The 20,733-nt window shown below is 54.3% G+C and overlaps 4 protein-coding genes across 4 annotated transcripts; all 4 read right to left on the minus strand.

The window, feature by feature from the left end:
- Positions 1–5,385: 5,385 nt before the first annotated feature.
- JKF63_04566 (uncharacterized protein) lies at positions 5,386–8,592 on the minus strand (the record flags this gene model as incomplete). Its single annotated transcript, XM_067900549.1, has 1 exon — positions 5,386–8,592. The coding sequence occupies one exon, from the start codon at positions 8,590–8,592 to the stop codon at positions 5,386–5,388; it is 3,207 nt and encodes a 1,068-aa protein (XP_067756570.1).
- Positions 8,593–9,291: 699 nt separating this feature from the next.
- JKF63_04567 (uncharacterized protein) lies at positions 9,292–10,914 on the minus strand (the record flags this gene model as incomplete). Its single annotated transcript, XM_067900550.1, has 1 exon — positions 9,292–10,914. One exon carries the CDS (start codon positions 10,912–10,914, stop codon positions 9,292–9,294), a length of 1,623 nt encoding a protein of 540 aa, XP_067756571.1.
- A 5,045-nt stretch (positions 10,915–15,959) lies between these two features.
- On the minus strand, positions 15,960–16,166 carry JKF63_04568 (uncharacterized protein; the record flags this gene model as incomplete). Its single annotated transcript, XM_067900551.1, has 1 exon — positions 15,960–16,166. The coding sequence occupies one exon, from the start codon at positions 16,164–16,166 to the stop codon at positions 15,960–15,962; it is 207 nt and encodes a 68-aa protein (XP_067756572.1).
- Positions 16,167–19,584: 3,418 nt separating this feature from the next.
- JKF63_04569 (uncharacterized protein) lies at positions 19,585–20,643 on the minus strand (the record flags this gene model as incomplete). Its single annotated transcript, XM_067900552.1, has 1 exon — positions 19,585–20,643. One exon carries the CDS (start codon positions 20,641–20,643, stop codon positions 19,585–19,587), a length of 1,059 nt encoding a protein of 352 aa, XP_067756573.1.
- Positions 20,644–20,733: the final 90 nt, after the last annotated feature.

Raw genomic sequence — 20,733 nt, forward strand, 5'->3', positions numbered from 1 at the left:
GCCACTGCGGTTACGAGCATCGCCCTTGTATCGCGATGGATTGTCTATGCATGGTGGCTGCATAGGAAACAGAGCCGAGGTCTTACAATACGAGCCTTCGTTGTTGGCATTGTGTGAGGTAGTCAGGGTGGAGGAAGAAGGGCTCGGAGAGTTATCCACCAGTTCCATTATGAACGACCAGAGAATAGCCGGGAAAAAACAAAACAGATGAAGGTCAAGAAAAAGTCAGAAACGCTCTCAAGTTGTGTGTGTGTGTGTGTGTGTGTGTGTGTCGGCGTGTGTGTGTGTCGGCGTGTGTGTCCACGTATTTTCCTACCTTCTTTCCTCTGCCACCTTTGGGATTTAAATCATACACACACACACACACACACACACAGCTGGGTCAAAGGGTGGTGGGTGAAAAAAAAAATGAGATGGAAAAGGATGAGTTTAGAGTGGAGAAAAAAAAGATCAATGTAAATGGCGTGTCTTTTATAACGCACCACAGAACACAAAAATAAGAACGACAATAGAAGCAAAATGACAATGCGAAGAAAGAGTCCTCAAGAGTGTGGATTGATGTGAGAGTAAAGGGGGGTGGTGGTGGTGATAAACAGACCTCACACATACACACACATACACACATACACACATATATATATATACATATACAGTAAGCACAAACCCCAAAAAATATATATACAACCGAAAAGATACTCGTGAAGTATATATCAATGTACGGATGTACGTGGGAGAAGGCCGGGGGGCGGGGGGGGGGGGGAAGAAACACACACAAACGCAAACAAATGGCAAATGGCCCTGTGATTTTGCTACACAATCACAGGTGGTGTATCAGAGGGGGCGAAGATTGAAACCAAAACGGGTGTCCCGCGACACAGACAGAAGAAGATAGTGGACGCAAGGAAGTCGGCCGCCTCCCGCTCTCCCAGTCCCACTCTCACGCCCCGGAGAAACACAAGAAGAGGAAGAGAATTGAGCGACACAAAATCGGTTTCGCGGTTGTGTGAAGCGCACAGGGAAAACAGAAACGGGGATAAGAGCCGAGCCGTAAAGTGTCAAACAAGACAAAATGCAGAGAGAAAGGAAGGAGTAATGAGGAAGAGAAGCAGAGGCGGGTGTGGGTGTGGGTGTGGGTGTGGGTGTGGGTGTGGGTGTGGGTGTGGGTGTGGGTGTGGGTGTGGGTGTGGGTGTGGGTGTGGGTGTGGGTGTGGGTGTGGGTGTGGGTGTGGGTGTGGGTGTGGGTGTGGGTGTGGGTGTGGGTACCACTCGATGATTGTCAACGTGAGAGGAGCAAAACGAACGTAAGGAGATGCAAAAAAACAAAAAAAAAGTTCAATCAGAAAAATACGCCCACCGGATTTATAGGAAAACAAGAGAAAAACTCTGAAAAGGAGAGGAAGAGGGAAAAAGAGGAGAAAAAAGGGGGAGTAAACACACACACACACGCGAACAGATGAAAAAAAAAACGAGAGCGCTTCTTTGATCGTATATGGGTGATAGTGAAAACAACAATGGCAACAAAAGAAAATATATAACGTAAGGAAAGCGGCAAAGGGTGTGTGTGTGTGTGTGTGTGTGTGTGTGTGTGTGTGACGGCGTCTAAGGACAAAACAACGGCAACGAGAAAGAAAAAATGCGGGGGACAAAAAAAAAACGATGCAAAATCGCTACAAAATGATGGGGGGAAAGGGGGAAGGGGGGTAGCAGAACAAAGGAAAAAAAGCGGAAGAAAGACGCGGCACTAAGACAAGACACTGAAAGAAGATGAGCACAGGTACAACAAAACGCAAAGTAATGGGGAAAAATCAAAAAAAAAAAAACAAAGCAGGTGCGTGAATGTTGTTGCTGCTCAGAAGGATTTTTGTCTCTCTTGCTGCAGCCCGTAATTGGGGTAAAAAAAAAAGGGAGAGGGAAGGAGGGGAGAGTCATAAAACTATGCACACATACTCACACAAATACATATACATAGACCTCTCAGAGGAGCGGGGGGAGAGGAGAAGCAAGCACGAGATTTGAGACGGCGGCACTCGTTTTCGTTATGCTCATTTGTCTAGAGTGAGCGGAAGGAGGAGGAGGAGGGGCGAAAATGGAGGTGGGGTAAGAACGTAATGAAAGCAAGGGTAGTATGATTATCTACCTGCACCCCTTTCTTTGCCCTCCCCCCTTCCCTCCCCTGTTTCCAACGAACACAAAATAGTCTCACACGCCCACACACAACAACGACGGCGCAGTAAGTGTGTTGGTGCTTTCGGTGAAGGGGAAAGAGAAAAAATGTGAGGGCGTGTGTCCCCCGCGCACCAGCTGAACGCAGCCCACCAGACAATAATTTGTACACCACAAAAGAGAAAAAGACTAGAAAGAGACTGGTATGCGCTCTAGACAAAAACAGCTGTGTGAGAGGGAAGACGATCAGAAAAGAGAAAACAGGAGTGAGAGGAGGAAAAATCTCGAGATGGAAAAATTGTTCTCAGTGAAACACAGGAAGAGGTTGAAGCGTGTCAGTCAGTCAGTCAGTGGTGACCCAAACGGCTGCTGGGGGGGGAACTCAAAAAGGGAAGAAAGTGAGCCGGAGCGGGCGGGAGGAGGAGGGAGCGAAGAGCCGTTGAGGGGCGGTGCGGGACGGTGGGAGAACGATGCAGGAGCAAAATCCCTCACACAGTTCACGAAAGGGGGGCACGAAAAAAAAAAAGGTAAGGGAAAAAATGAATGAACAGACGTTACAAGATGAGCCAGGATATATGCTTCGTACAAGAACAATTCTTCACACTCTATGCAGCAAGTAGTGCTACTTGTATACTCCTGTCTTGTATTTACCTCCCTACTTTTTTTTTTGAGGGGGGGTGTTCTGCACAAGGTACACACACGAGGCGATTTGAATGATCGTCGCTTAGTTTTATTTATCCTCGCTCGCTGCTGCACCTCCCTCTTCCCCTTTTTTCTATCGCTGGAGCAAGTCACCCTGAATGAAAAAAATTACAGAAACCGCCGTGTGTGCGTGTCGATGCGCCGGGATCTGAGTGGATCACACACACACACGCACACACACACAGGGGGGGAGCGAAAAACTATCGAACAGAAAAAAATATATACGAGTAGGGCGGAAATCGGCTAGACGGAAAATGAGGCCCACAAAGCAGTGATACAACAACAACAACCCCCCTCTCAGGTCAAAGATACTTTTTGTTTTTGAACTACGTTGGTGCGATGCCTCAACTGCTGGCCACTAACTTTTGCGGTTGGGACTGTCAACTGAAGGAACGAAGGAGGAGGAGGAAAGAGAGAAGGGAGAGACGGGGAGGAGAAGTTGGCCACACTAAAATCTTGCCATTGAAGAGAAACTGAATCCGTTTTATTTGCTCGGCGGATATGAGCGGTAGAGCACGTGGACGGCCTGACTCAGGCCTTTCCTCTGCCGTCTCTCGTATGTTTCCATGGTGCACCACCTGTGGTCGTAGCCACATCCCGCCACGCAGAAATTCCCTTGTCCAGCACCCAGTATATATATATATATATGTATAGATATCTGTGGGGGGGGGGGGAGGGGGAGGGGGGGGGGGTATTTTTTTTTCTTTTTCGTGAGCGGTGAGAAAAACTGCATTTAGTGGCAGACAACGAGTAACGCACCCACTGCCGACCAGGAAAGGGAAGGGGGGAGGGAGGGTCTCGAGGGGGCACGTCATTGCCCATGGCGCGACAGAGAACACTTGAATAAACACCACCAATGTGCATTCTACACTTTTTATCATTGATGACTGCTATTGGTATTCTTATTTTGGATCATTTGAATGACATCATTGGGGAGGTGTGGAAGCCATCAGTCTGAAGCCACACACACACGCACGAGAAAAGACCCACGCAGTAGAACAAATTTTAATCACAAGATGAGCAGCTAAAAAAAAAAAAGAAGCACTAGAATAAATATGAAAGAAGTAAAACTACACACTGGCACGCCAGATCATTTGTTAGACGAGCGACTCCTCCTTCCCCTCCCCCCCCCTTTCCTTCCCCTCTTTAAAAAAAAAATAATAAACACGACAGTCCGTGGAGTACAAAACAGTGAACTCGGTGGGTCCTATGAAAACAAAAGTGTCCCATGATTCCCCTCAGGACAGGCAGCCACCACCATTACTATTCCCCCCCACATCGACAGAGTCGACCTTTTCCATGTGCAAAACTCTGAGATCAGAGTCAGTTAAGAAAGACTGGGTGAACAAGAAGAAAGAGTGGGGAGGGGAAAAACGGACAGACGGGGGGCAGTAGACCAAACCACTACGACGACACGAGGCAAGTGTGCACGTGCATTATCCCAGAGAGCATAGAAGGCAGATTGAGTAGGCACTACGGACAGTCTCCCAACGAGCCTCTCCCCACCACAGATTCACCCCCTTCCCATGCCGAGTGAATTCTTTGCAGGGCGCTTCAAAGACCGGCTAACTGCTCAGCCAACTCTCAGCCACCCCTACGCTACTTCACTGCTTCACCTCACGGCCCCGCTCAGTAGAGTACGCGCAGATCATAAACGCAACGGCGTGGGGGGGGGGGTATTGGAAGAACACCTCCGGCATCCAACCCACCGCAACATGCACACTCCCACGCGCGCTCGCACACACAAACCTTGGGTTTTCTCGCTTGCAAGAAGTCCTGTCCGATTGAAAATGGAAAATGGTGCGTGCGCACCGTGGAGGTGAAGCATACTCGCACTCAATGAGCACGTGCATACATTATATATATATATATGCGCGTGTGTGTATGTGTGTAGGTATTCGACGGGGGGGGGGGAGAAAGGAGGAGGAGGGAGGTGGAGAAAATAATCGTAGGGGCGGTGGTGAAGGAAAGGCAGTGAACGAACAAGGTGAGAAACATGATCACGCTGATAAGTCCTGTGATGAAATAAAAAGGAAATCGGAGGCACTGCGCCCTCCGCATTCGGCATGCGCAAGAAAATGCTGCAACGACAGTGTTGCATATACCTGTACATGCACACATTCCCTTTGAAGGAAATCATGGGGGAGGGAGGAAAGGGGGGAGGGAGGGAGAGGGGGGAGGGGGAGAGGGGGGAGGGGGGCATTGAATACCGATGAGCAGACGGCGGTGTGCATCTTTTATGCCTCGTCTTTTCCGCAGAAACCATGGGCAGATTCCCACAGACACACACACACAGCCAGACAGCCAGACAGGCAGCGAAATAACAACCGAGCAAACAAACAGACATTCCGGCCGCAAGGAGACAGGTAAACCCAAGACAAAGAACACAGAGGGTCAACAACACCGCCCCCATCGAAGACGACCAGCTTCTCCATCTTTTTTCCCACCAGGAGCCCCCATTTCCCGTTGGCCCCGCCTCTTCCCATTCAGCTCGTCCTTGCTAGACAACAGAGTTGCCCCTCAGATCACAGGAAAAAAGTAGAGGCCGCGTGTAGAAGCCCCCCGAGACCCGGCATGGATTGCAGACGCATCGCCGCCCCCCTGGCCGAGAACGACAGTACGGCAAAGCTCATCCAAGCAGTCGGCCATTGCCAGATACGCACTTTGAACAGTGAGCCACGACTCGGGTGGTGGCTCACAGTACTCCTCGTCTAGGCCTGTGCTGGGTTCCGTGTATCTCTGCAGCACTCGCCACAGCTCATCGAGTGACCGCCCCTCGGGGCCATGCTGAAGGGAAAGAAGCTCGTAAGACAAAAGAGCCTCCCTTAAAGCGTCCAGTGCACGCAGCTGCTCTGGTGTGTACACCTCTTCTATCCTGGCAGGAGAGGCACACCCGCATGCATGTCGCAGCGGTGGCTGCAACAGGGAACCCAACTTACGAATTGCCATGGCTGCTGCTCCTCGCTCGCCGCTCGTGCGAACCCGGCAGCAAAGCGGCTCCGGCAGAATCAGCTGATGCAGAAGTAGGCGCCAGTGGTAGCCGATGTTGTACAACAACTCCTGCTGCGCTCCCCTGGTCGCTGCACCAACCATGACACTCGCCACGACGAAGGGTATCGGTGGCACCGCTGGGTCACCATACCACTCCGAGATCACTCCTTCACCAGCAGCGCCTGCCGCCATGATTGCCGCTGCTGTTGTGTCAGAAAAGGTGGAGCCGCCACCGCTAGGGGAGTTGGGAGAGGATCGGCTGCTCACCTCGCTGCTGCTGGACTCCTCTGATTCGTCGCGGAAACGCATGGATGTGGTAGGTGGGTACATTGGCGGCGGCGACGGGGGGCAGCGCTGGAGATGCGAAGAAGTTGGCTGACTCTCGAAGACGGTGGCGAGAGCCGGGTTGGTGACCGTGCCAGCGGTGCATCCCAAAACCCCCTCTACGGGAGCGCTACGGGTGCTGGGATCCACCGCATCAGCACTCTCCCCGACCACGAAAAGGTAGTGCTCTCGCACCTCCAAGAAGTCCGGGGCATAGCGCATGCGTCGTGGATGTCCCTCTCCCCGCTGCTGGTGTTGCGCACCGCAGTCCGCTGAGAGGGCAGATGATGGCGCGTACTGCTGGCCACGCAGCAGGAGAGCCGCAACGCCGCAACCTCGAGGCCCATGCGACTGATCGTCATCACTATCACTGCCAAGTCGGCGTCGCACCCAGCGCAGATGACGTGCGTCGGTGGCGGATGTGTTTGGCTGCACATTAAAACGCAGCGCCAACTGCTGAAGCCCCCACCGACCCACTGCACTGAGCAAAAGGACAGGACGCGCCTCGGTGCCCCAAGTGGCCTCCACACACTGTTGCGTGGCTTTTGAAACTGACGCCTGGACCACGAGAAGAACCCACCCCTCGCGGACCTCTACATCCAACGCGGCCCGCAAACGGCCCAAGGAAGCCTCGTCACACGGCATGTCCTCGAACAGCAAAAGCAGCTCCACTGGGTACAACCTTGACCCTGGAACTGCGCTGACGGATGTGAAGGGTGCGTTGACGTCGTTGCAGCAGGGCGCCACCGCTGATGAGCTCAGCTGCGCCTCTGTCCACGAAGCCTGCGCTAACGCACCTGCCGGTGACCACACACACGTGCCCGCAGGCGCTGAGACATCTGAGGTAGCCACGTCATTTGCACTCTTCTTCCCGGCGCTCACCGCAGCCAAAGATCGAATGTGAGTGGCTGCGATCGAAAGCCCCGGTAGAACCACAGCGCGCCTTTGTCTCCGCAGCCCGAGAAATGGCATGGAGCGAACTTTCAGAGGCGACGACGTTGACGGTATCAGCCAGTCGCCTGCCATTTCAGAGCTGCCGAGGCTCAGCGACATATCCGAGTCGCAGCCATCACACATAGGGAAGGGAATTACCTGCACCGCACGCATACACACATCCAATATGTGGGCAATAGCCTGGGGGCTGCTCTCTTTCTCAGTACCCCCAGGATGACACGGCGGATGTGCCTCTGTAGTCGAAGTAAGGGAGGCAAATCGATCAATCCAGTGGCACGCAGGCCTCAAGAGAGGCACTGCCAGCGACGAGGCCAACGCCGCGGCCACAAAGGCTGACGTCTGCGAGGGCAGTGTGGCAGCAGGTGCCAAACCGCCGTCATTGCGCGTGGTCCTTTCCGCAGTGTTGAAACCGCCAGGTGAGGTGGAACCGCAGCACAGAAGCGACACCGCGTCTGCCCAGAATGTCGAGGAGAAACACCATGTTGGGAGCCCTGGACACTCCTCGTTCGTGCGTTCAGTCGCTTCATCACTCCGTAGAGCCTGTCGCAGCCACGCCAGACGCTGCCCGTCGCGGCTATGCACGCACTGCTGAATGCCTGGGAGAATTTCAGTGCACATGACCGTATAGAAAAAGTGTGGGTAAGTGGCAAAGACGTCGTCAAGCTGCGCATCGGTTGCAGAAAAAATATCCCGCAGGAAATCGTGACAGATCTCATCAGTGCCCCCAGGGCACGTCGTCTGGAACGGGTTTGTGGCAGCCACAGCAGCAGAGACACGCTCCCCAACCTCGCGCTCCCAGCGCACATACGCATCCGTGCGGACCCCGGCATCCACAGACATGGGGCCACCGGCGGCTCGCCGCTCGCGCTGCCGAGACTCGGCTCCTCGCAGCAGGAGCCGATACGCCTCCAACGCTACCCAAGCAATGAAGTTGACGTACGGGCCACCGCTGCTGTGGTGACCGCACTCGCTTGCGCTGTGATCATCACGCACGCCGTTTTCCATGTGGCCGCTTCCGTCAGATGCGCCACCGCGCCTCAGCTCGGCCGCGCTGCGCAGAGTTGTAAACGGAGGTCCTAGAGAAATGGCTGACATGAATGCGTGTAGGTGTCGCTCCACCACGTCGCCAAGGTATAGAATCAAAGGAGATAAGGCGTCGCTAGCTCCTGCCCCATCCAACGACAGGTGCGTGATGGAGTCGGTCGCCCCCATGAGTCCCTGCAGCGGGCTCAGAGGTAGCGCCCTTCGAGATGCGGCGCCGCCGCCAGTTGCACCCAATATCGTCGAGAAAAAAGGCAAGCACCTTATCAGCTCTGCTGCGTCGAGCGCCAACGTATGGGAGCTGCTGGTATGTGCGCCATTGCCATTTGGAACAAGTTTCCTTTCCTGACCATCGAGGCTTGCGGAGACGTACCCGTCTAGTAGCCGCTGCAGCTGTCTCGCGGCAGCAGAAGACATGCAAGATAGAATGAGCGCGTCTGTGCCGATGCGCCTCTGTACCGTTTGACCCCTCACCCCCTACCGACACACACAGGATCGTTGACCGAAGGAGTCGCACTTCAGAGAACAGCACGCCAAGAACTATGTAGGTTAAGAGTGATGTGGGACCAACAAGTAGAAGGAAACGAAAAAAAAAATGAATAGGATAGCGCAAGGGAAATCTGACTAGGGGGAGGGGGAGGGGGGCGCAGCTGCTGCAGACGATGAAATCACCACCAGTACTACCATCCAGTCACATGGATCATGTCTGTCGGGAAGCAGTAGTGGAGGCCATTATTAGAAGAAACGGGGGGAAGACGACGACGGAGCGATGAAGGAAACCGAGTACAAAGCGGAGAAACAAAAATGAAGTGCAGCCGCACGCATCGATCCAAAAGATCGGAAGGGAAGCGCGAGCCCCCCTGGGGGCACAATTGGGAGGGATGATGGAATGAGCCCCCATATAGAGAAGTGAAAGAAAGGGGGGCGAAAGTGAACGTCGCGGTAATGAAATCTCTTGAGTCCTGCAATAGGAGGAGAACCGAGAGACGTGAAAACGGCGGGTGGCGGTTTCTTTCTTTTTTCCTTTGGTCATAAGCGCATATCCGCTGGAGGTTAGACTCTGCACGACGGTGGGGAAAAACACAGAAAACAGTGAACGAACATATGCACGCAAAATCATGTCTGGCATTTGCCTGGCGGTCCCATCGAATACACGAACTCCATCTTCGAGACTCCGTAGTGGGAAAGATTCGCCATCACGTACGTTGGCATTGTCGCCATCGTCCACTTGTCCCTCACCGCCGGAAAGAATGCAGAAGAGAGCACAGATGTGGGGTCCAAGTCGGTGCTGCCGGTGCACGCCTCCGACTCCGACAGGAGGAATGAGTGATTCCCGAGAGAACTACTCTTGTGGGACGCAGAAAGGGGCGGCGTTGACAAGTGTGCCGTAGAGCGCGGGCTACCGCCGGTCGGCAGTCCACCAGTACGATTGCTGCTGCCAGCGGATGGGACTACACTTTGGGATCCTGTGACGAGTGCTGACGCTGACAAAGACTGTTGCTGCTCTGCCGCAAGCGCGGCCTCACGGCTTTCCCACTGTCGAAGAAACTCCGCGAGCGTCGGTGCGAGACATACCTCCAACACGGCCTTGACTGGCTCCACCGTCGAGTTCCCGCTTGCGTTCCCGCCTCTGCGGTCTCGGTCCACCGTCACTCGGTCCAAATACACCCCGCTGGACGGCAGCGGGATGGTCCAGGGCTGCAGGCGTGGAGAGAGCTCGGGTATACTGCTCAGCTTCAGAAGGGGATTACGAAGCTCGTACGCCACAGTGCCTTTGGAGAGCAACGACCTGTTCGACGACGTCGCTGTTGCGGAGAGGCTGCCAGATCCCTTGGACAAAAACACGCCAGAAGGGCGAACATCGGTGTAGCTCTGGTCTGGTTGGGCTGGAGTAAGGGCATGGTCGCCGCAACGCGGCATGGCTGCCGCATCCGTGGCAGTGCAGGCAGAAGCTTGTTTCCTCTTCTCAATCGACTGCATAGCGTTCCGGACGGTCTCATGCGCATCTACAAGGCCGATAGAGTCGAAGGGGGACCCGTCAGACATGCCAACACCGGCGCCGCCATCGTGGGCCGCTTGAGTGCAGACACCCCTGGCAGCGACCGAGCGACTTACCTTCACTGCACGGCCACTCGAGTTGACGGCTGCGCTGGCGCTGCTAGTAGCGACGGAGCGCCCCCGTTTGCGTTGTTGTTGTTTTTGCAGCTTCTCGAGAGCAGACTGACCGACGTGCTCCAAGTATGCCACACTGAGAACGCTGGTGTGTGTCGCCACATACGCCGCGACTTGCTTGATGAACTCAGAGTCCGGGATGCCTTGAATCTCGCTGTCGGCAGCGTCGGCGGCGCGACAGCCAGGGTGGGCCAGTTCGTACACCGCGTCCTCCAAATCTCCCAAGGTCCGCAGCGCGCTTGTGCAAAACTCTGTGTACAGGCTTGTGAACTTGCGTTGTGAGTCCGTGCCGCGAACAACATCTCCTGCGGTCGAGACTACACTCTTCAGGAGGCGTTGCACTACAGCCAGTCGAGAACTACTGCTGGCACTGGCCTCATAGATCGCCCGAATGCATGGAAACGCCTTTGCTGACAAGGTCGCCTTGCCAGTAGCGGTGTCAGCCCCTTTGAAGCCACTTGAAGCATCCGAAGACGCGTTCAGCGGCACAACGTTTCCAGATGCACTCGTGGCGCCGACAGCCGCCTTCTCAGCGCGAATTTTGAAAGGGCCACCCTTATGGCTCATATGGAAAGGTGTTTCCACGCGTGCGCGTGTCACAACGAGAAACCGCAGGGCGATAAGAACAAGGAAAGGGGAGGAGGACTGCGAAGGTCATGCAACGGCGCTTAGTGGTTCCTGACCCTCCACCCTTTTTCCTGAGGTTCAACACGCTTCCTTTCTGTGACTGCCAGAACTGGGGTGGGGGGGGGGGGGAAGAAGTGTTCGATTATTCAGAACAAAGAAGAAATGCTAACGAGCGCAGATAAAACTCTCCGCTCGCATGAGCGATACATCAACATTAACTCTCCATCAAGAGAGTTGAGGAGCAGATGAAGAAGAGGGAATCAGAGAGAACTGAAAGGTGAAGTGGAAACGTTAAAAACATAGCGTACGAGGAAAAAAAGGGTAAAGGGCTGCTGCCCTTGCCGCAACGGAGGTGGAGGAGGGGGGGCTCCACTAGCCAACCCCCAAAGTAGAGAGCGCTGTACATGACAAGGGAGGTGAAACAGGAAGTAGACGGTCTTTCTCGCACATGCACACGCACGCACCCCTTTGTTCAACCCCAGCCCGTTGCCGTTGCTGGTTGATCTAATGCTCTTCAGAAGCACTCGATGTTAGGGATGTCTGTCTTTTTTTTCACTTCTGCTTTGTGGTTTGCTTTTTTTTGTGTGTGTGTATGTACACACGTGTTGAGGGATAAATATTTCTCGCCGTTTGGGGGGTAACAACCCCCCCCCTCCTTCCTCACTTTCGCGTGCGACTCTGACCTCGTCCCCTCCCGGTTAAAAAAACTGCACACCTGGGGACCTTGCACATGAGAGGGACACGTGCGGAGAAGAAGAAATGATGCCTTCACATGTGCGATCTCTCCAGGGATTTTGCGACACACACACACACACACACAAAGGTGAGGTGGGGAAGCACACAAGCACTGAAGAAATTGCACATGAGTATATATGAGTGTACATATATGTGTATGGATATGTGTAATTGTGCGTGTAACGCATTAAAGTGGTGGGAAAGGAATATCTGCAAAAAGACAAAGACATCGCGTGTTGCTCTCCCTTCCCCCCCCCCCCCTCTCCTCTCTCCCCGCCATCTCCAAATTGACGAGCCACGCGACGGGTAAAAAAAAAAAGGGGGGGGGGTTGGAAGGGGTATGTACACCAATACTTTGAAAGACAAACCACACCCACATACGTCAGGGAAAAACAAACGCAAGAAAAGCGAGCCTCATGAAACAGGGAAGCGTAAACATTTTTTCACATTCAGGGGTAGAGAAGCATCGCCACACACACGGAGCGAGCAAGAATGAGTGCGAGTCACGAGTGATGAGAGAGCCGGCCAGTCTTTTCCCCTCTCTTATGAAACAATGCCTCCATACAGAGCGAGACCACTGCCTTTAACCGCTCTTCCGCCCCTCAAGCCTCTCGCGCGGTGCGAAGCAGCGGTGCATACGTCCCAAAGCAGAGGCTGACTCGGGTCATCTGAGCGCGGCCTGGCCCTCAAACGCTGTCTACTCCTCCCATTATGCCGGCCGCCGCGCGGCGGCGCATCCCTCACGGTGACCTGGCACCACCCCACCAGTGGGCAGTGATGCCTGGGTGAGAGGCATTCAAGTCACGGTGGCACTCTGCCCGTGGTGGGGGGGGGGGGGGGATCGCACCGACGGACCGAACGGTAGAAGGTCGGTTCCACGCAACGCCATTCACGACCCGAGCGCCGACGTGAGTAGCAAATACATCGTTGGGACCTCCCCTGCGTCGTGTGGGCGCCTCACTCTGTCATCATGGGAAGGGGCTCGGCATCGGCATGAGGATAGGGACAGCTGGGCTTCCCCCTACAAGAGTTGCGCGCTGGATTCCTCTGGGAGTACCTCAGGCCAACGGCCGCACACAGGACGTACGCTACGACAGGACTCGTCCTGTACACCACAAGCAGTTCGCGAGGAGTGTGGTAGTGTTTGCTGAGGCTACCGGTACCGAGACGCTGATAATAGAACTGAACGACCCCAGGCGTAAGGTATGCGCCGATCTGTCGAGCATGCCCCAGAGTACAACACGCGTGTCTCGACGGAAGTGGTAATCCAGTATTCCTCGTGGGGGGGGGAAGGAGATGGCCGCACAGATACGATGGGCGCATCAGGACACCGTGGCGAATCGAAAGATTGGCGTAAAAAGTACCCAGCGTGAAATTCACGGCAGCCATAATGCTGCGCACAACCACAGCACTTCGCCAGTACTGTTGCCACTGTTGAAATGCCTGCGCGGTGTGTCGAGTGAGCACCGCCCTCACCGACGCCACAGCAATGCTACCGACGTCGTGGTGGTCGGGTTTGCTAAGAAGGGTGATGGGGAGCATGGTCGCTGCGAGGGCAAAGTTGGTGTGCGGCGTCTGCGTGTGCTGTAGAGGTTCTCGCAGCAGTCCCGCAAAATCTGCAGTTGAAGCCACTTCTGGGGGGTGCCACTGGTGCCCGCACCCCCCCCGCAGGTGCGCCGTTGAGCCGCCGATGGCTGACTTCACAGAAAACTCTTGTCTGTTGCTATCTGCGCAACCCCCCCCCCGGTCGAGTGCGAGAAGTCCGCACGGGAAAGCGGCAGTTGTAATTGAGATTCTAGCCCTTGCGGCTGTGCCGCTAACGGGGAAACCACTTCGATTGAGTGCGTTTTGAAATACGCTCCGGTGCTGGTGTTGCAAACGTTTTTTCTTGTGTGAAAGCTTGCTCGACGAGGGCGAGAGATTGTCCTTTGCCATCGATGGTGGCAGCGGCGCAGTGTTTGAATGACGGGCGCGAGCGGGGGAGCGAAGCGGGTGTAGCAAATGAGCACGAACAGGGCTACTAGTGCTCACGCTGTCCCACCGTGCAGCGTCATTCCCGTCAAAGGCAGACTCAATGAAGTAGAGATACTGTTCCTTGTGTAACGATAGCGGCAGCGAAGACGAGAATCCCTGGTCACCTGTGCAGGGCATTTAGTCTCGCATCTCCGCTGTGCGTGGGCGCCTCTTGTGGTTTATTGCCGTCACCGTCCTCGTAGATTGGCTCTGTCGTCGACCATGTGGTGCTGGAAGGCGAGCACTGTGCACAGCAGCCAGTTGTCACGCAGGGCCCCCGCTGGCGCCGCAAGTGGCGCAAGAGAGTGATGTCTATGTAGAAGCGACAAATTATACGGGTGCATCTCAAGTTATTGTGTCCATCGTGCAGCAGAATGCCAGAAAGCTGCGCCAGTGCGCCAATGGCGCAGCGGCCAAGGCCTATCTTGGCCAAGGAAACTGTATGGGTGGGATGAGTAGGCCTTGCGTACCGTGCGTAGCAGCAACAGTGGGGCGCAATTGAAGAAGCCACTCTGCTCCTGCAGCGCACACATGACGCTGATGAAGGGGAAGCGGTTGAACGAAGGGTAACGGGAGATGCTGAAGAGCAACGGTGGAGGACGGAGGAAATCCATCGGCGGAAGAGTCCCCGCCAGGCTCGAACACCTCACCTGCATCTTGAGCCCTATCCTCTTTGGGGCAGGCACGAGGACGGCTTGGGGCATCTCCAGGCGGCGGCGCTCCAGTTCCCGCCCGTTCAGTCCGTAACTCCACAATGTACTCCACTGCTCCACGCAACGAGCTGAGGCGAATAGAGAAACAAGAACTATGCCTCCCAACGCGTAGTGTTGACACGGAAAGCCACGGTGGGATGGCGGCCCCTGACACTTCAGCCGATGTGTGCCTCACTGAATGAGTCGCCATACGGCGCGTTCAGCGACGTGCAGGCTGCTTGTGATGCTGACACGCTCAGCTCACGCGGACCCTCTGCGCTGTCTGCTGTGCAACGCGATGAAGAGTGCTGCACTCTAAAACGGGCTGGATCAGCGGCTACCGGCTGTGCTCCCGCTGAGGACCACACAGCGGAAGCGGCACGGCATGGCCACATCCATCCATGCTACTCTCGCAGTCAAAAGTGGTCGGTCACGCGTGCGGGGCCTGCTCCCTGATCAGAGGGGAGTTGCGCCACCCCATGAAAAGGCGTTGAATGTACTTGGTCACGTGCACAGCCACACCAGTACCAATGAAGTGGCCCATCAGAGTCACACAAGATGGCGAAAGGCTGGGGTCCGAGGCAAAGAGAAACTCTACGACACACTCCATAGAACCTTTAATGGATGCCTCGGATGGACACCCCTCGCACAGACCATAGCCAGAGTACTCTGGCACGAAGATAGTCATATGCAATGCGTTCGCCAATGTCGAAAGCCGCAGGCACAATGGCCAACCGATGTCCTCCCCGCTGCAGTGGAAGAAGTTGCATACGTGACTGGACATGCGGCGATGCGGAGAAATTATGCTACACGGAATAGGGCAGGACCAGCTGAGGGCGAAGAGGGGCCCACTCATGCGTATTTTCCGGCCAAACACAACAGACCCTTTGCGAATGTGGCAAGTTTGGAGAGAGAGTTCTCGATGGGAATACAGACGAGCTTTAAACTCGGATTCGCGTACTCCCCCCACTCCCCACTGCACCGTCACGTCGCTGAGGTGATGACGCAATGCCGTGGAGAGCGCCGCGAACGAGGCCAACGGGCAGCGTAGGCGATAGTCCTAATTGCTGCCGAATGTACTCGATGCGCCCGCGGTCTAACCGGGGGGTGCTCGCTTTCCGGTCTGACTACGCACCAGTACATCCTCCCTGATCGTCCTGCACGAAGCAGTAAATCGGTGACGGCGAGTAAAACAAAAAAAAGGCTTTTTTGACGCTAAAGCTAGAAAGCTAGTGGGCCCAGTGGAATGAGGAGGTCCGACGAGTGCTGTGCATCAGTCGCAGCGTCCACTCTGAGCAACGGACGGCAGTAAAAAGACAGGAATCGTGATCTTGCTCATGTTTCAGTGACATGTCCTCCGACTTAGTGAGGGTCCTTGCAGCTCGCAGGGTGGACGTATCTGTCCTGTGCACGGCTCCCCGACGCGACGCACGGACTCGCGCCAGGCGGCACACATGCTGTTCCTAACCGATTACTGTGTCGACGCAGCTACTTCTCTCATCTGGGCCTTGCTGCGATGACTGTGTTCCGCAACGGCTTAGGCGCTCAACCTTCAGCGGCAGCACTCCAGAAGAACCCCGGTGTGGTAGTGTTGGGTGGATACCGCATAAGGACAGACTCACAAAGATGAATGTTAGACGGAGTCCGCTGATCGACACTCGCAGACAGCGGCTGCTGCTGCCGCCTCGAGACCACCACCGCCACGCTTAACAGCTCCTTCCCCTGCCCCTTGCTGATCCTTGTCGTCTTCATGTTGAGTTCAAGACGCAGTCGCGCTGGCGGCTGCCTGCTCCTCCTCTCCCGGTTATGATTCTTTGATGACGCCCCAGGGCTGGAGGGGCTACAGCGCAGCCACCAGCGTATCAGTCCCTGCGCTTCTCATGGACCACCGCCCCTCGCAAACCCAGAGACAAGAAAGGGGGAAGGGAAGGAGCACTAGCCATCTCGCGAAAGCACTGCGCCCGCCAAGTGTGTGACTTGCTACGAATGTGAAGCGGCTGTCTTGTGTTCTCCGTCGGGATTTGTCCTCTGGTCATTTGCTCGTACAAACACACATTCCTGCCATGTCTGGTATGGAGAAGAAAAGCGAGGAGAAAATAAAACGAAGTGAGTGGAAAGCGAAGAAGATAAAGTGGAGACACAACGACGTCTGTTGCTACATGCACATGTGCACCTGTGTTGATAGGGGTGGAAAGGCGGTGAATGGAGCGATATATATATGTATATGTATATACACTTCCAAATGAGCAAAAACATGGAAAAGGGAGAGGTACGGCGACAAGCAGAACACAGGAGAAAGGGAGGGGGGAAAGCGAGGGGTAAAAAAGGGAGGGCTGAGACGGTGAACGGGAACATGTATTTGATGCCAATAGCGCAGAAGAGGAGCGTGCCGAATGGATAGAAGAGGTGGCAGATAAAGACAAGAGAGAATACGCTAGGTAATATTACGACAGGAAAGAGCAGGGAATCTGGGGGGGAGAGAGAGCAAAGCAGATGCCCTGACTACCCCCGTCGACGTGTTTGTTGCATGTGGCGTTTTTCTTCGATACCTCTCAACTACCCATTAAAAGGGAACACCAAGGAGACGGAAAAAAAAGGAGCGAACATCCCTTTGCGAGTGATGATGAAAGTGAGGGAAGTAAAGCGCAGAAAAGAGGAATATAGAGGGAATACGAGGGAGGGGTAGCAAGAAAAGTGATGCCAAGAGCCAACACAGAAGCAGACTGAGCTTCAGTGCCCCAGTGCAACACACGGCAAAGGTGGCCAGGGCGCGCAGATACATGGCAGACACTCCGCGTAGCAGAAGGAACCTCGTTCGTTTCCTCCTCGACTCTCGCCGGTTTTGTCCGAAGACCGCGAAGTGATTGTGGGGAAGCTTGCATTTCAAGTGCGACAGACACCGACTCCGCATACCGCTTCGCGTGTTCCAAAACCAGAAAGCTACAGCACTTCCCCTTCACCGTAAGACACCCTCTCTTCAAAGAAGAGTATGTACACTGACATACCCTTCACGTATAAATTACTTTTCCCCTTGGTAATGCCGCTTCCCTATCGCCTTGGAGAGCGCAATGACTGGAGAATATGACCGCAAACAAACAGCAGCGAGATGGGCGAGGATAGGGGGGGGGAGGGAGGAGGACAAACAAACAAATACAGAGAGACAAAGGTCAAAAAGGGGGAGAATGGAAAGGACAAAACGGTGGGAAGCCAGGCGAAAAAAAAAAGATGCAATACACTCCAATCGAAACCACATCATACGCACGCACACTAAAAATGGAAATGTGTGACGCAAAGAGTCACAAAAGCCATCAGTTGGGCACACGATAAGTACAGAATGCAAGGAAACAGACACCGGATAGGGAAGTCAAAGGATGTGGCAGTTGTGTTTGTCGTCAAGGCTCGTTAAGAGCCGCTCACTGAACCCTCAACGCTTCCCACAACGAATACCTCGACCACATGCAAAGCCACAGCTGCCCCCCGCAAGGACGCCAGACGCCCCTGCACACAGAAAGAATATACGCAATGTGAACTGGGAAAGTAACACCAAAACAGTAAGCTCCCCAGCTACAGGGATCGAGCAGCGTGCCTTTCCTATTGCCCCGAGAGGCACACAGAGTGAGTCGCTGAGAGGGGAAAATGATCAACAACACCAGCAGTATAAGGAGACCTCTACGCGGGAAAACCGTTGTGGATGTTTGTCAGCACAAAACGCAGGCTTCTCTGCGAAGTCTGGGGCACTACAGCGTTGAAGGAGAAAGACAACGCACTATTGCCCTGATGAATCTCTTTGGTTTTCAGGTTTTCTTTCCTTTACCCATCTACTTCATGATGATGAGCAGATCGGTGTGTATCGGGAATCCAGTGCTCAACTCTTGTAGGGGGAAGCCCAGCTGTCCCTATCCTCATGCCGATGCCGAGCCCCTTCCCATGATGACAGGGTGAGGCGCCCACACGACGCAGGGGAGGTCCCAACGATGTATTTGCTACTCACGTCGGCGCTCGGGTCGTGAATGGCGTTGCGTGGAACCGACCTTCTACCGTTCGGTCCGTCGGTGCGATCCCCCCCCCCCCACCACCACGGGCAGAGTGCCACCGTGACTCGAATGCCTCTCACCCAGGCATCACTGCCCACTGGTGGGGTGGTGCCAGGTCACCGTGAGGGATGCGCCGCCGCGCGGCGGCCGGCATAATGGGAGGAGTAGACAGCGTTTGAGGGCCAGGCCGCGCTCAGATGACCCGAGTCAGCCACTGCTTTGGGACGTATGCACCGCTGCTTCGCACCGCGCGAGAGGCTTGAAGGGCGGAAGAGCGGTTAAAGGCGGTGGGCTCGCTCTGTATGGCACAATGAATTGGATGAGCGTGTGGGTGTGTGTGTGTGTGTGCGTTTTGGCGATATCAAATGCTGCCCTCTTTGTTTCCTTTCCTCTCGCCCTTTGTACGAAATACTACGATTGCCTCGAACGATCTCCCACCCACCTACAATTCGATAGCACACAGACACAAAAAAAAAGTTGACAAAATTAGTGCAAGCGAAGAAAAAGATAACTTTATATATGACAGGCTTCCCCATAAAAACACCCGAGACGACGGACTTTTTTTTGTCATGGGGTGGAAATCAAGATACACATGAGGAAAAACGGATTCACTATTTACTATTCTGAAAGGATCATAACAGGCTCTGCAGCAGAGGCCGGGACTTCGCCCTTGCTGGCCCACCTGTACTTCATAGATGAGAGAGGTAGAGGAATTGGAGAGTGGGAAAAAAAAGAAATACAACATGAAACGTAGCAAAGAGACGCTCAGGAAGACACGTGTAACACTCTTTCAGTTGCAGAGTATGTGGCACTTTCCCTTGCCCTTTCCTTGTGATGATTCATCCGAGTTGAAGTGGGGGAAAAAATGCAAAGGAAGCAAAGTTCTCAACAGAAAAGCACACGCCAACATCGAGGGGAGAAAACAGAAGTCCTTCTTCTTTCACGACCGTTACTCCAGGGGCACACATCCCTTTTGTAGCAGACTAAGCAAAGCTGGCACCGAGACAAAGAAAGGAGTGGAAAATCAAGCCCAGAGCGCGTGCACCAAGCCGCCGCGACGAGAAAAGCACTTTGGGGGCGAGAAACCCCTGCATGTCTGTCTGCAAGTGAAACATATGGAGACTTGAAGCCCACTCTCAGCCCGTTACGTTCACGCGGTGGCGGCGGGCGGCGCGGCGAGCGGCCAGGTCCTTCCGATAGTAGATGAAAACTTTAACGAGCATAAAGCACGTGAAAATGGCCTGCGCACCCCATAGCCCAGCCATGATCGCTACAGGCGCCACTACACCAGTCGCACGAGTCCGATCGATCCAATTCGCAAACGCAATGCCACACACACCGTAGCTGTGGGGCCCGATGAAGGCGAAAATAGCCTGCGCTAGTGAGATGAGGAGACCGCATAGTGCCAAAATGTGCTGCGCTGGACGCCCCGTCGAACATGCTTTATAAATACGCCAGTACCAAGTTACAAAACTGAGAGGAATGCCAATAAGATATACAACTGCAAGCACACCGTTATGCACCCGGTGAATATCTCTAACCACGATAACGTTAGAACGAACAGGAGCGAAGTTGATGCCGATCGCTATGGCACAATTGAGTACGAGGAGAACACAGAGGGCAACCCAGTCGCAAAAGGCCATCTTAACAAATAGCTGCCGGTGCTCTGGCACCATTGACATGCTGTGATACACGAGAGGAGAAATGCAGAGGAATTTGCGTGGGAAGTTGGGAGCTTGCTGTGACTCGGCTGTGAATACTTCCTGTCTCGAAATATGTTGTTCAAGCTCCTTCAGGCGCTGCTCTTCCAGAAGTGCATTTTTCCAGCGCTGCTCAAGACTCGCAGCCTTCTTCTGTTCCTCTGTCATTCCTTTAGTGTCTGTTCTGTTCATCCCGAGCACCTCTTTCAGTACATGACTCTTCGAGCCTTTCGATTTTTTCGTCTCTACGGCAGAGACGGCTGTGGCGACTACCGAGGCATCTTCTGCGTCACCAAAGACAGGAATAAAGATCGTTGTATTGCCGTTACCTTCCTCTTCCCGGGGAGAGTATTCTGGTGCCTCATCACCGCCATTGCTAGCGCGTGGGTATGCTTCTGCAGATGGTTCACCGCTGCCATCAGCGTCAGCGAAGTTGTCTGCGGCAAAGTTGTACAGAGCACGAAGCTCTTGAGTTTCACTTGAACCTTGAAACATGAGGGCTACACACTTCAAAATCGGCAAAGTAAGTAAAAAGATTTTTTTTGTTCCAAGTCCTTTGAGTGATAATGGGGGAAAAAGAATTAC

This window comes from Porcisia hertigi, chromosome 25 (genome assembly GCF_017918235.1).
Source record: "Porcisia hertigi strain C119 chromosome 25, whole genome shotgun sequence".
Taxonomy (NCBI): domain Eukaryota; phylum Euglenozoa; class Kinetoplastea; order Trypanosomatida; family Trypanosomatidae; genus Porcisia; species Porcisia hertigi.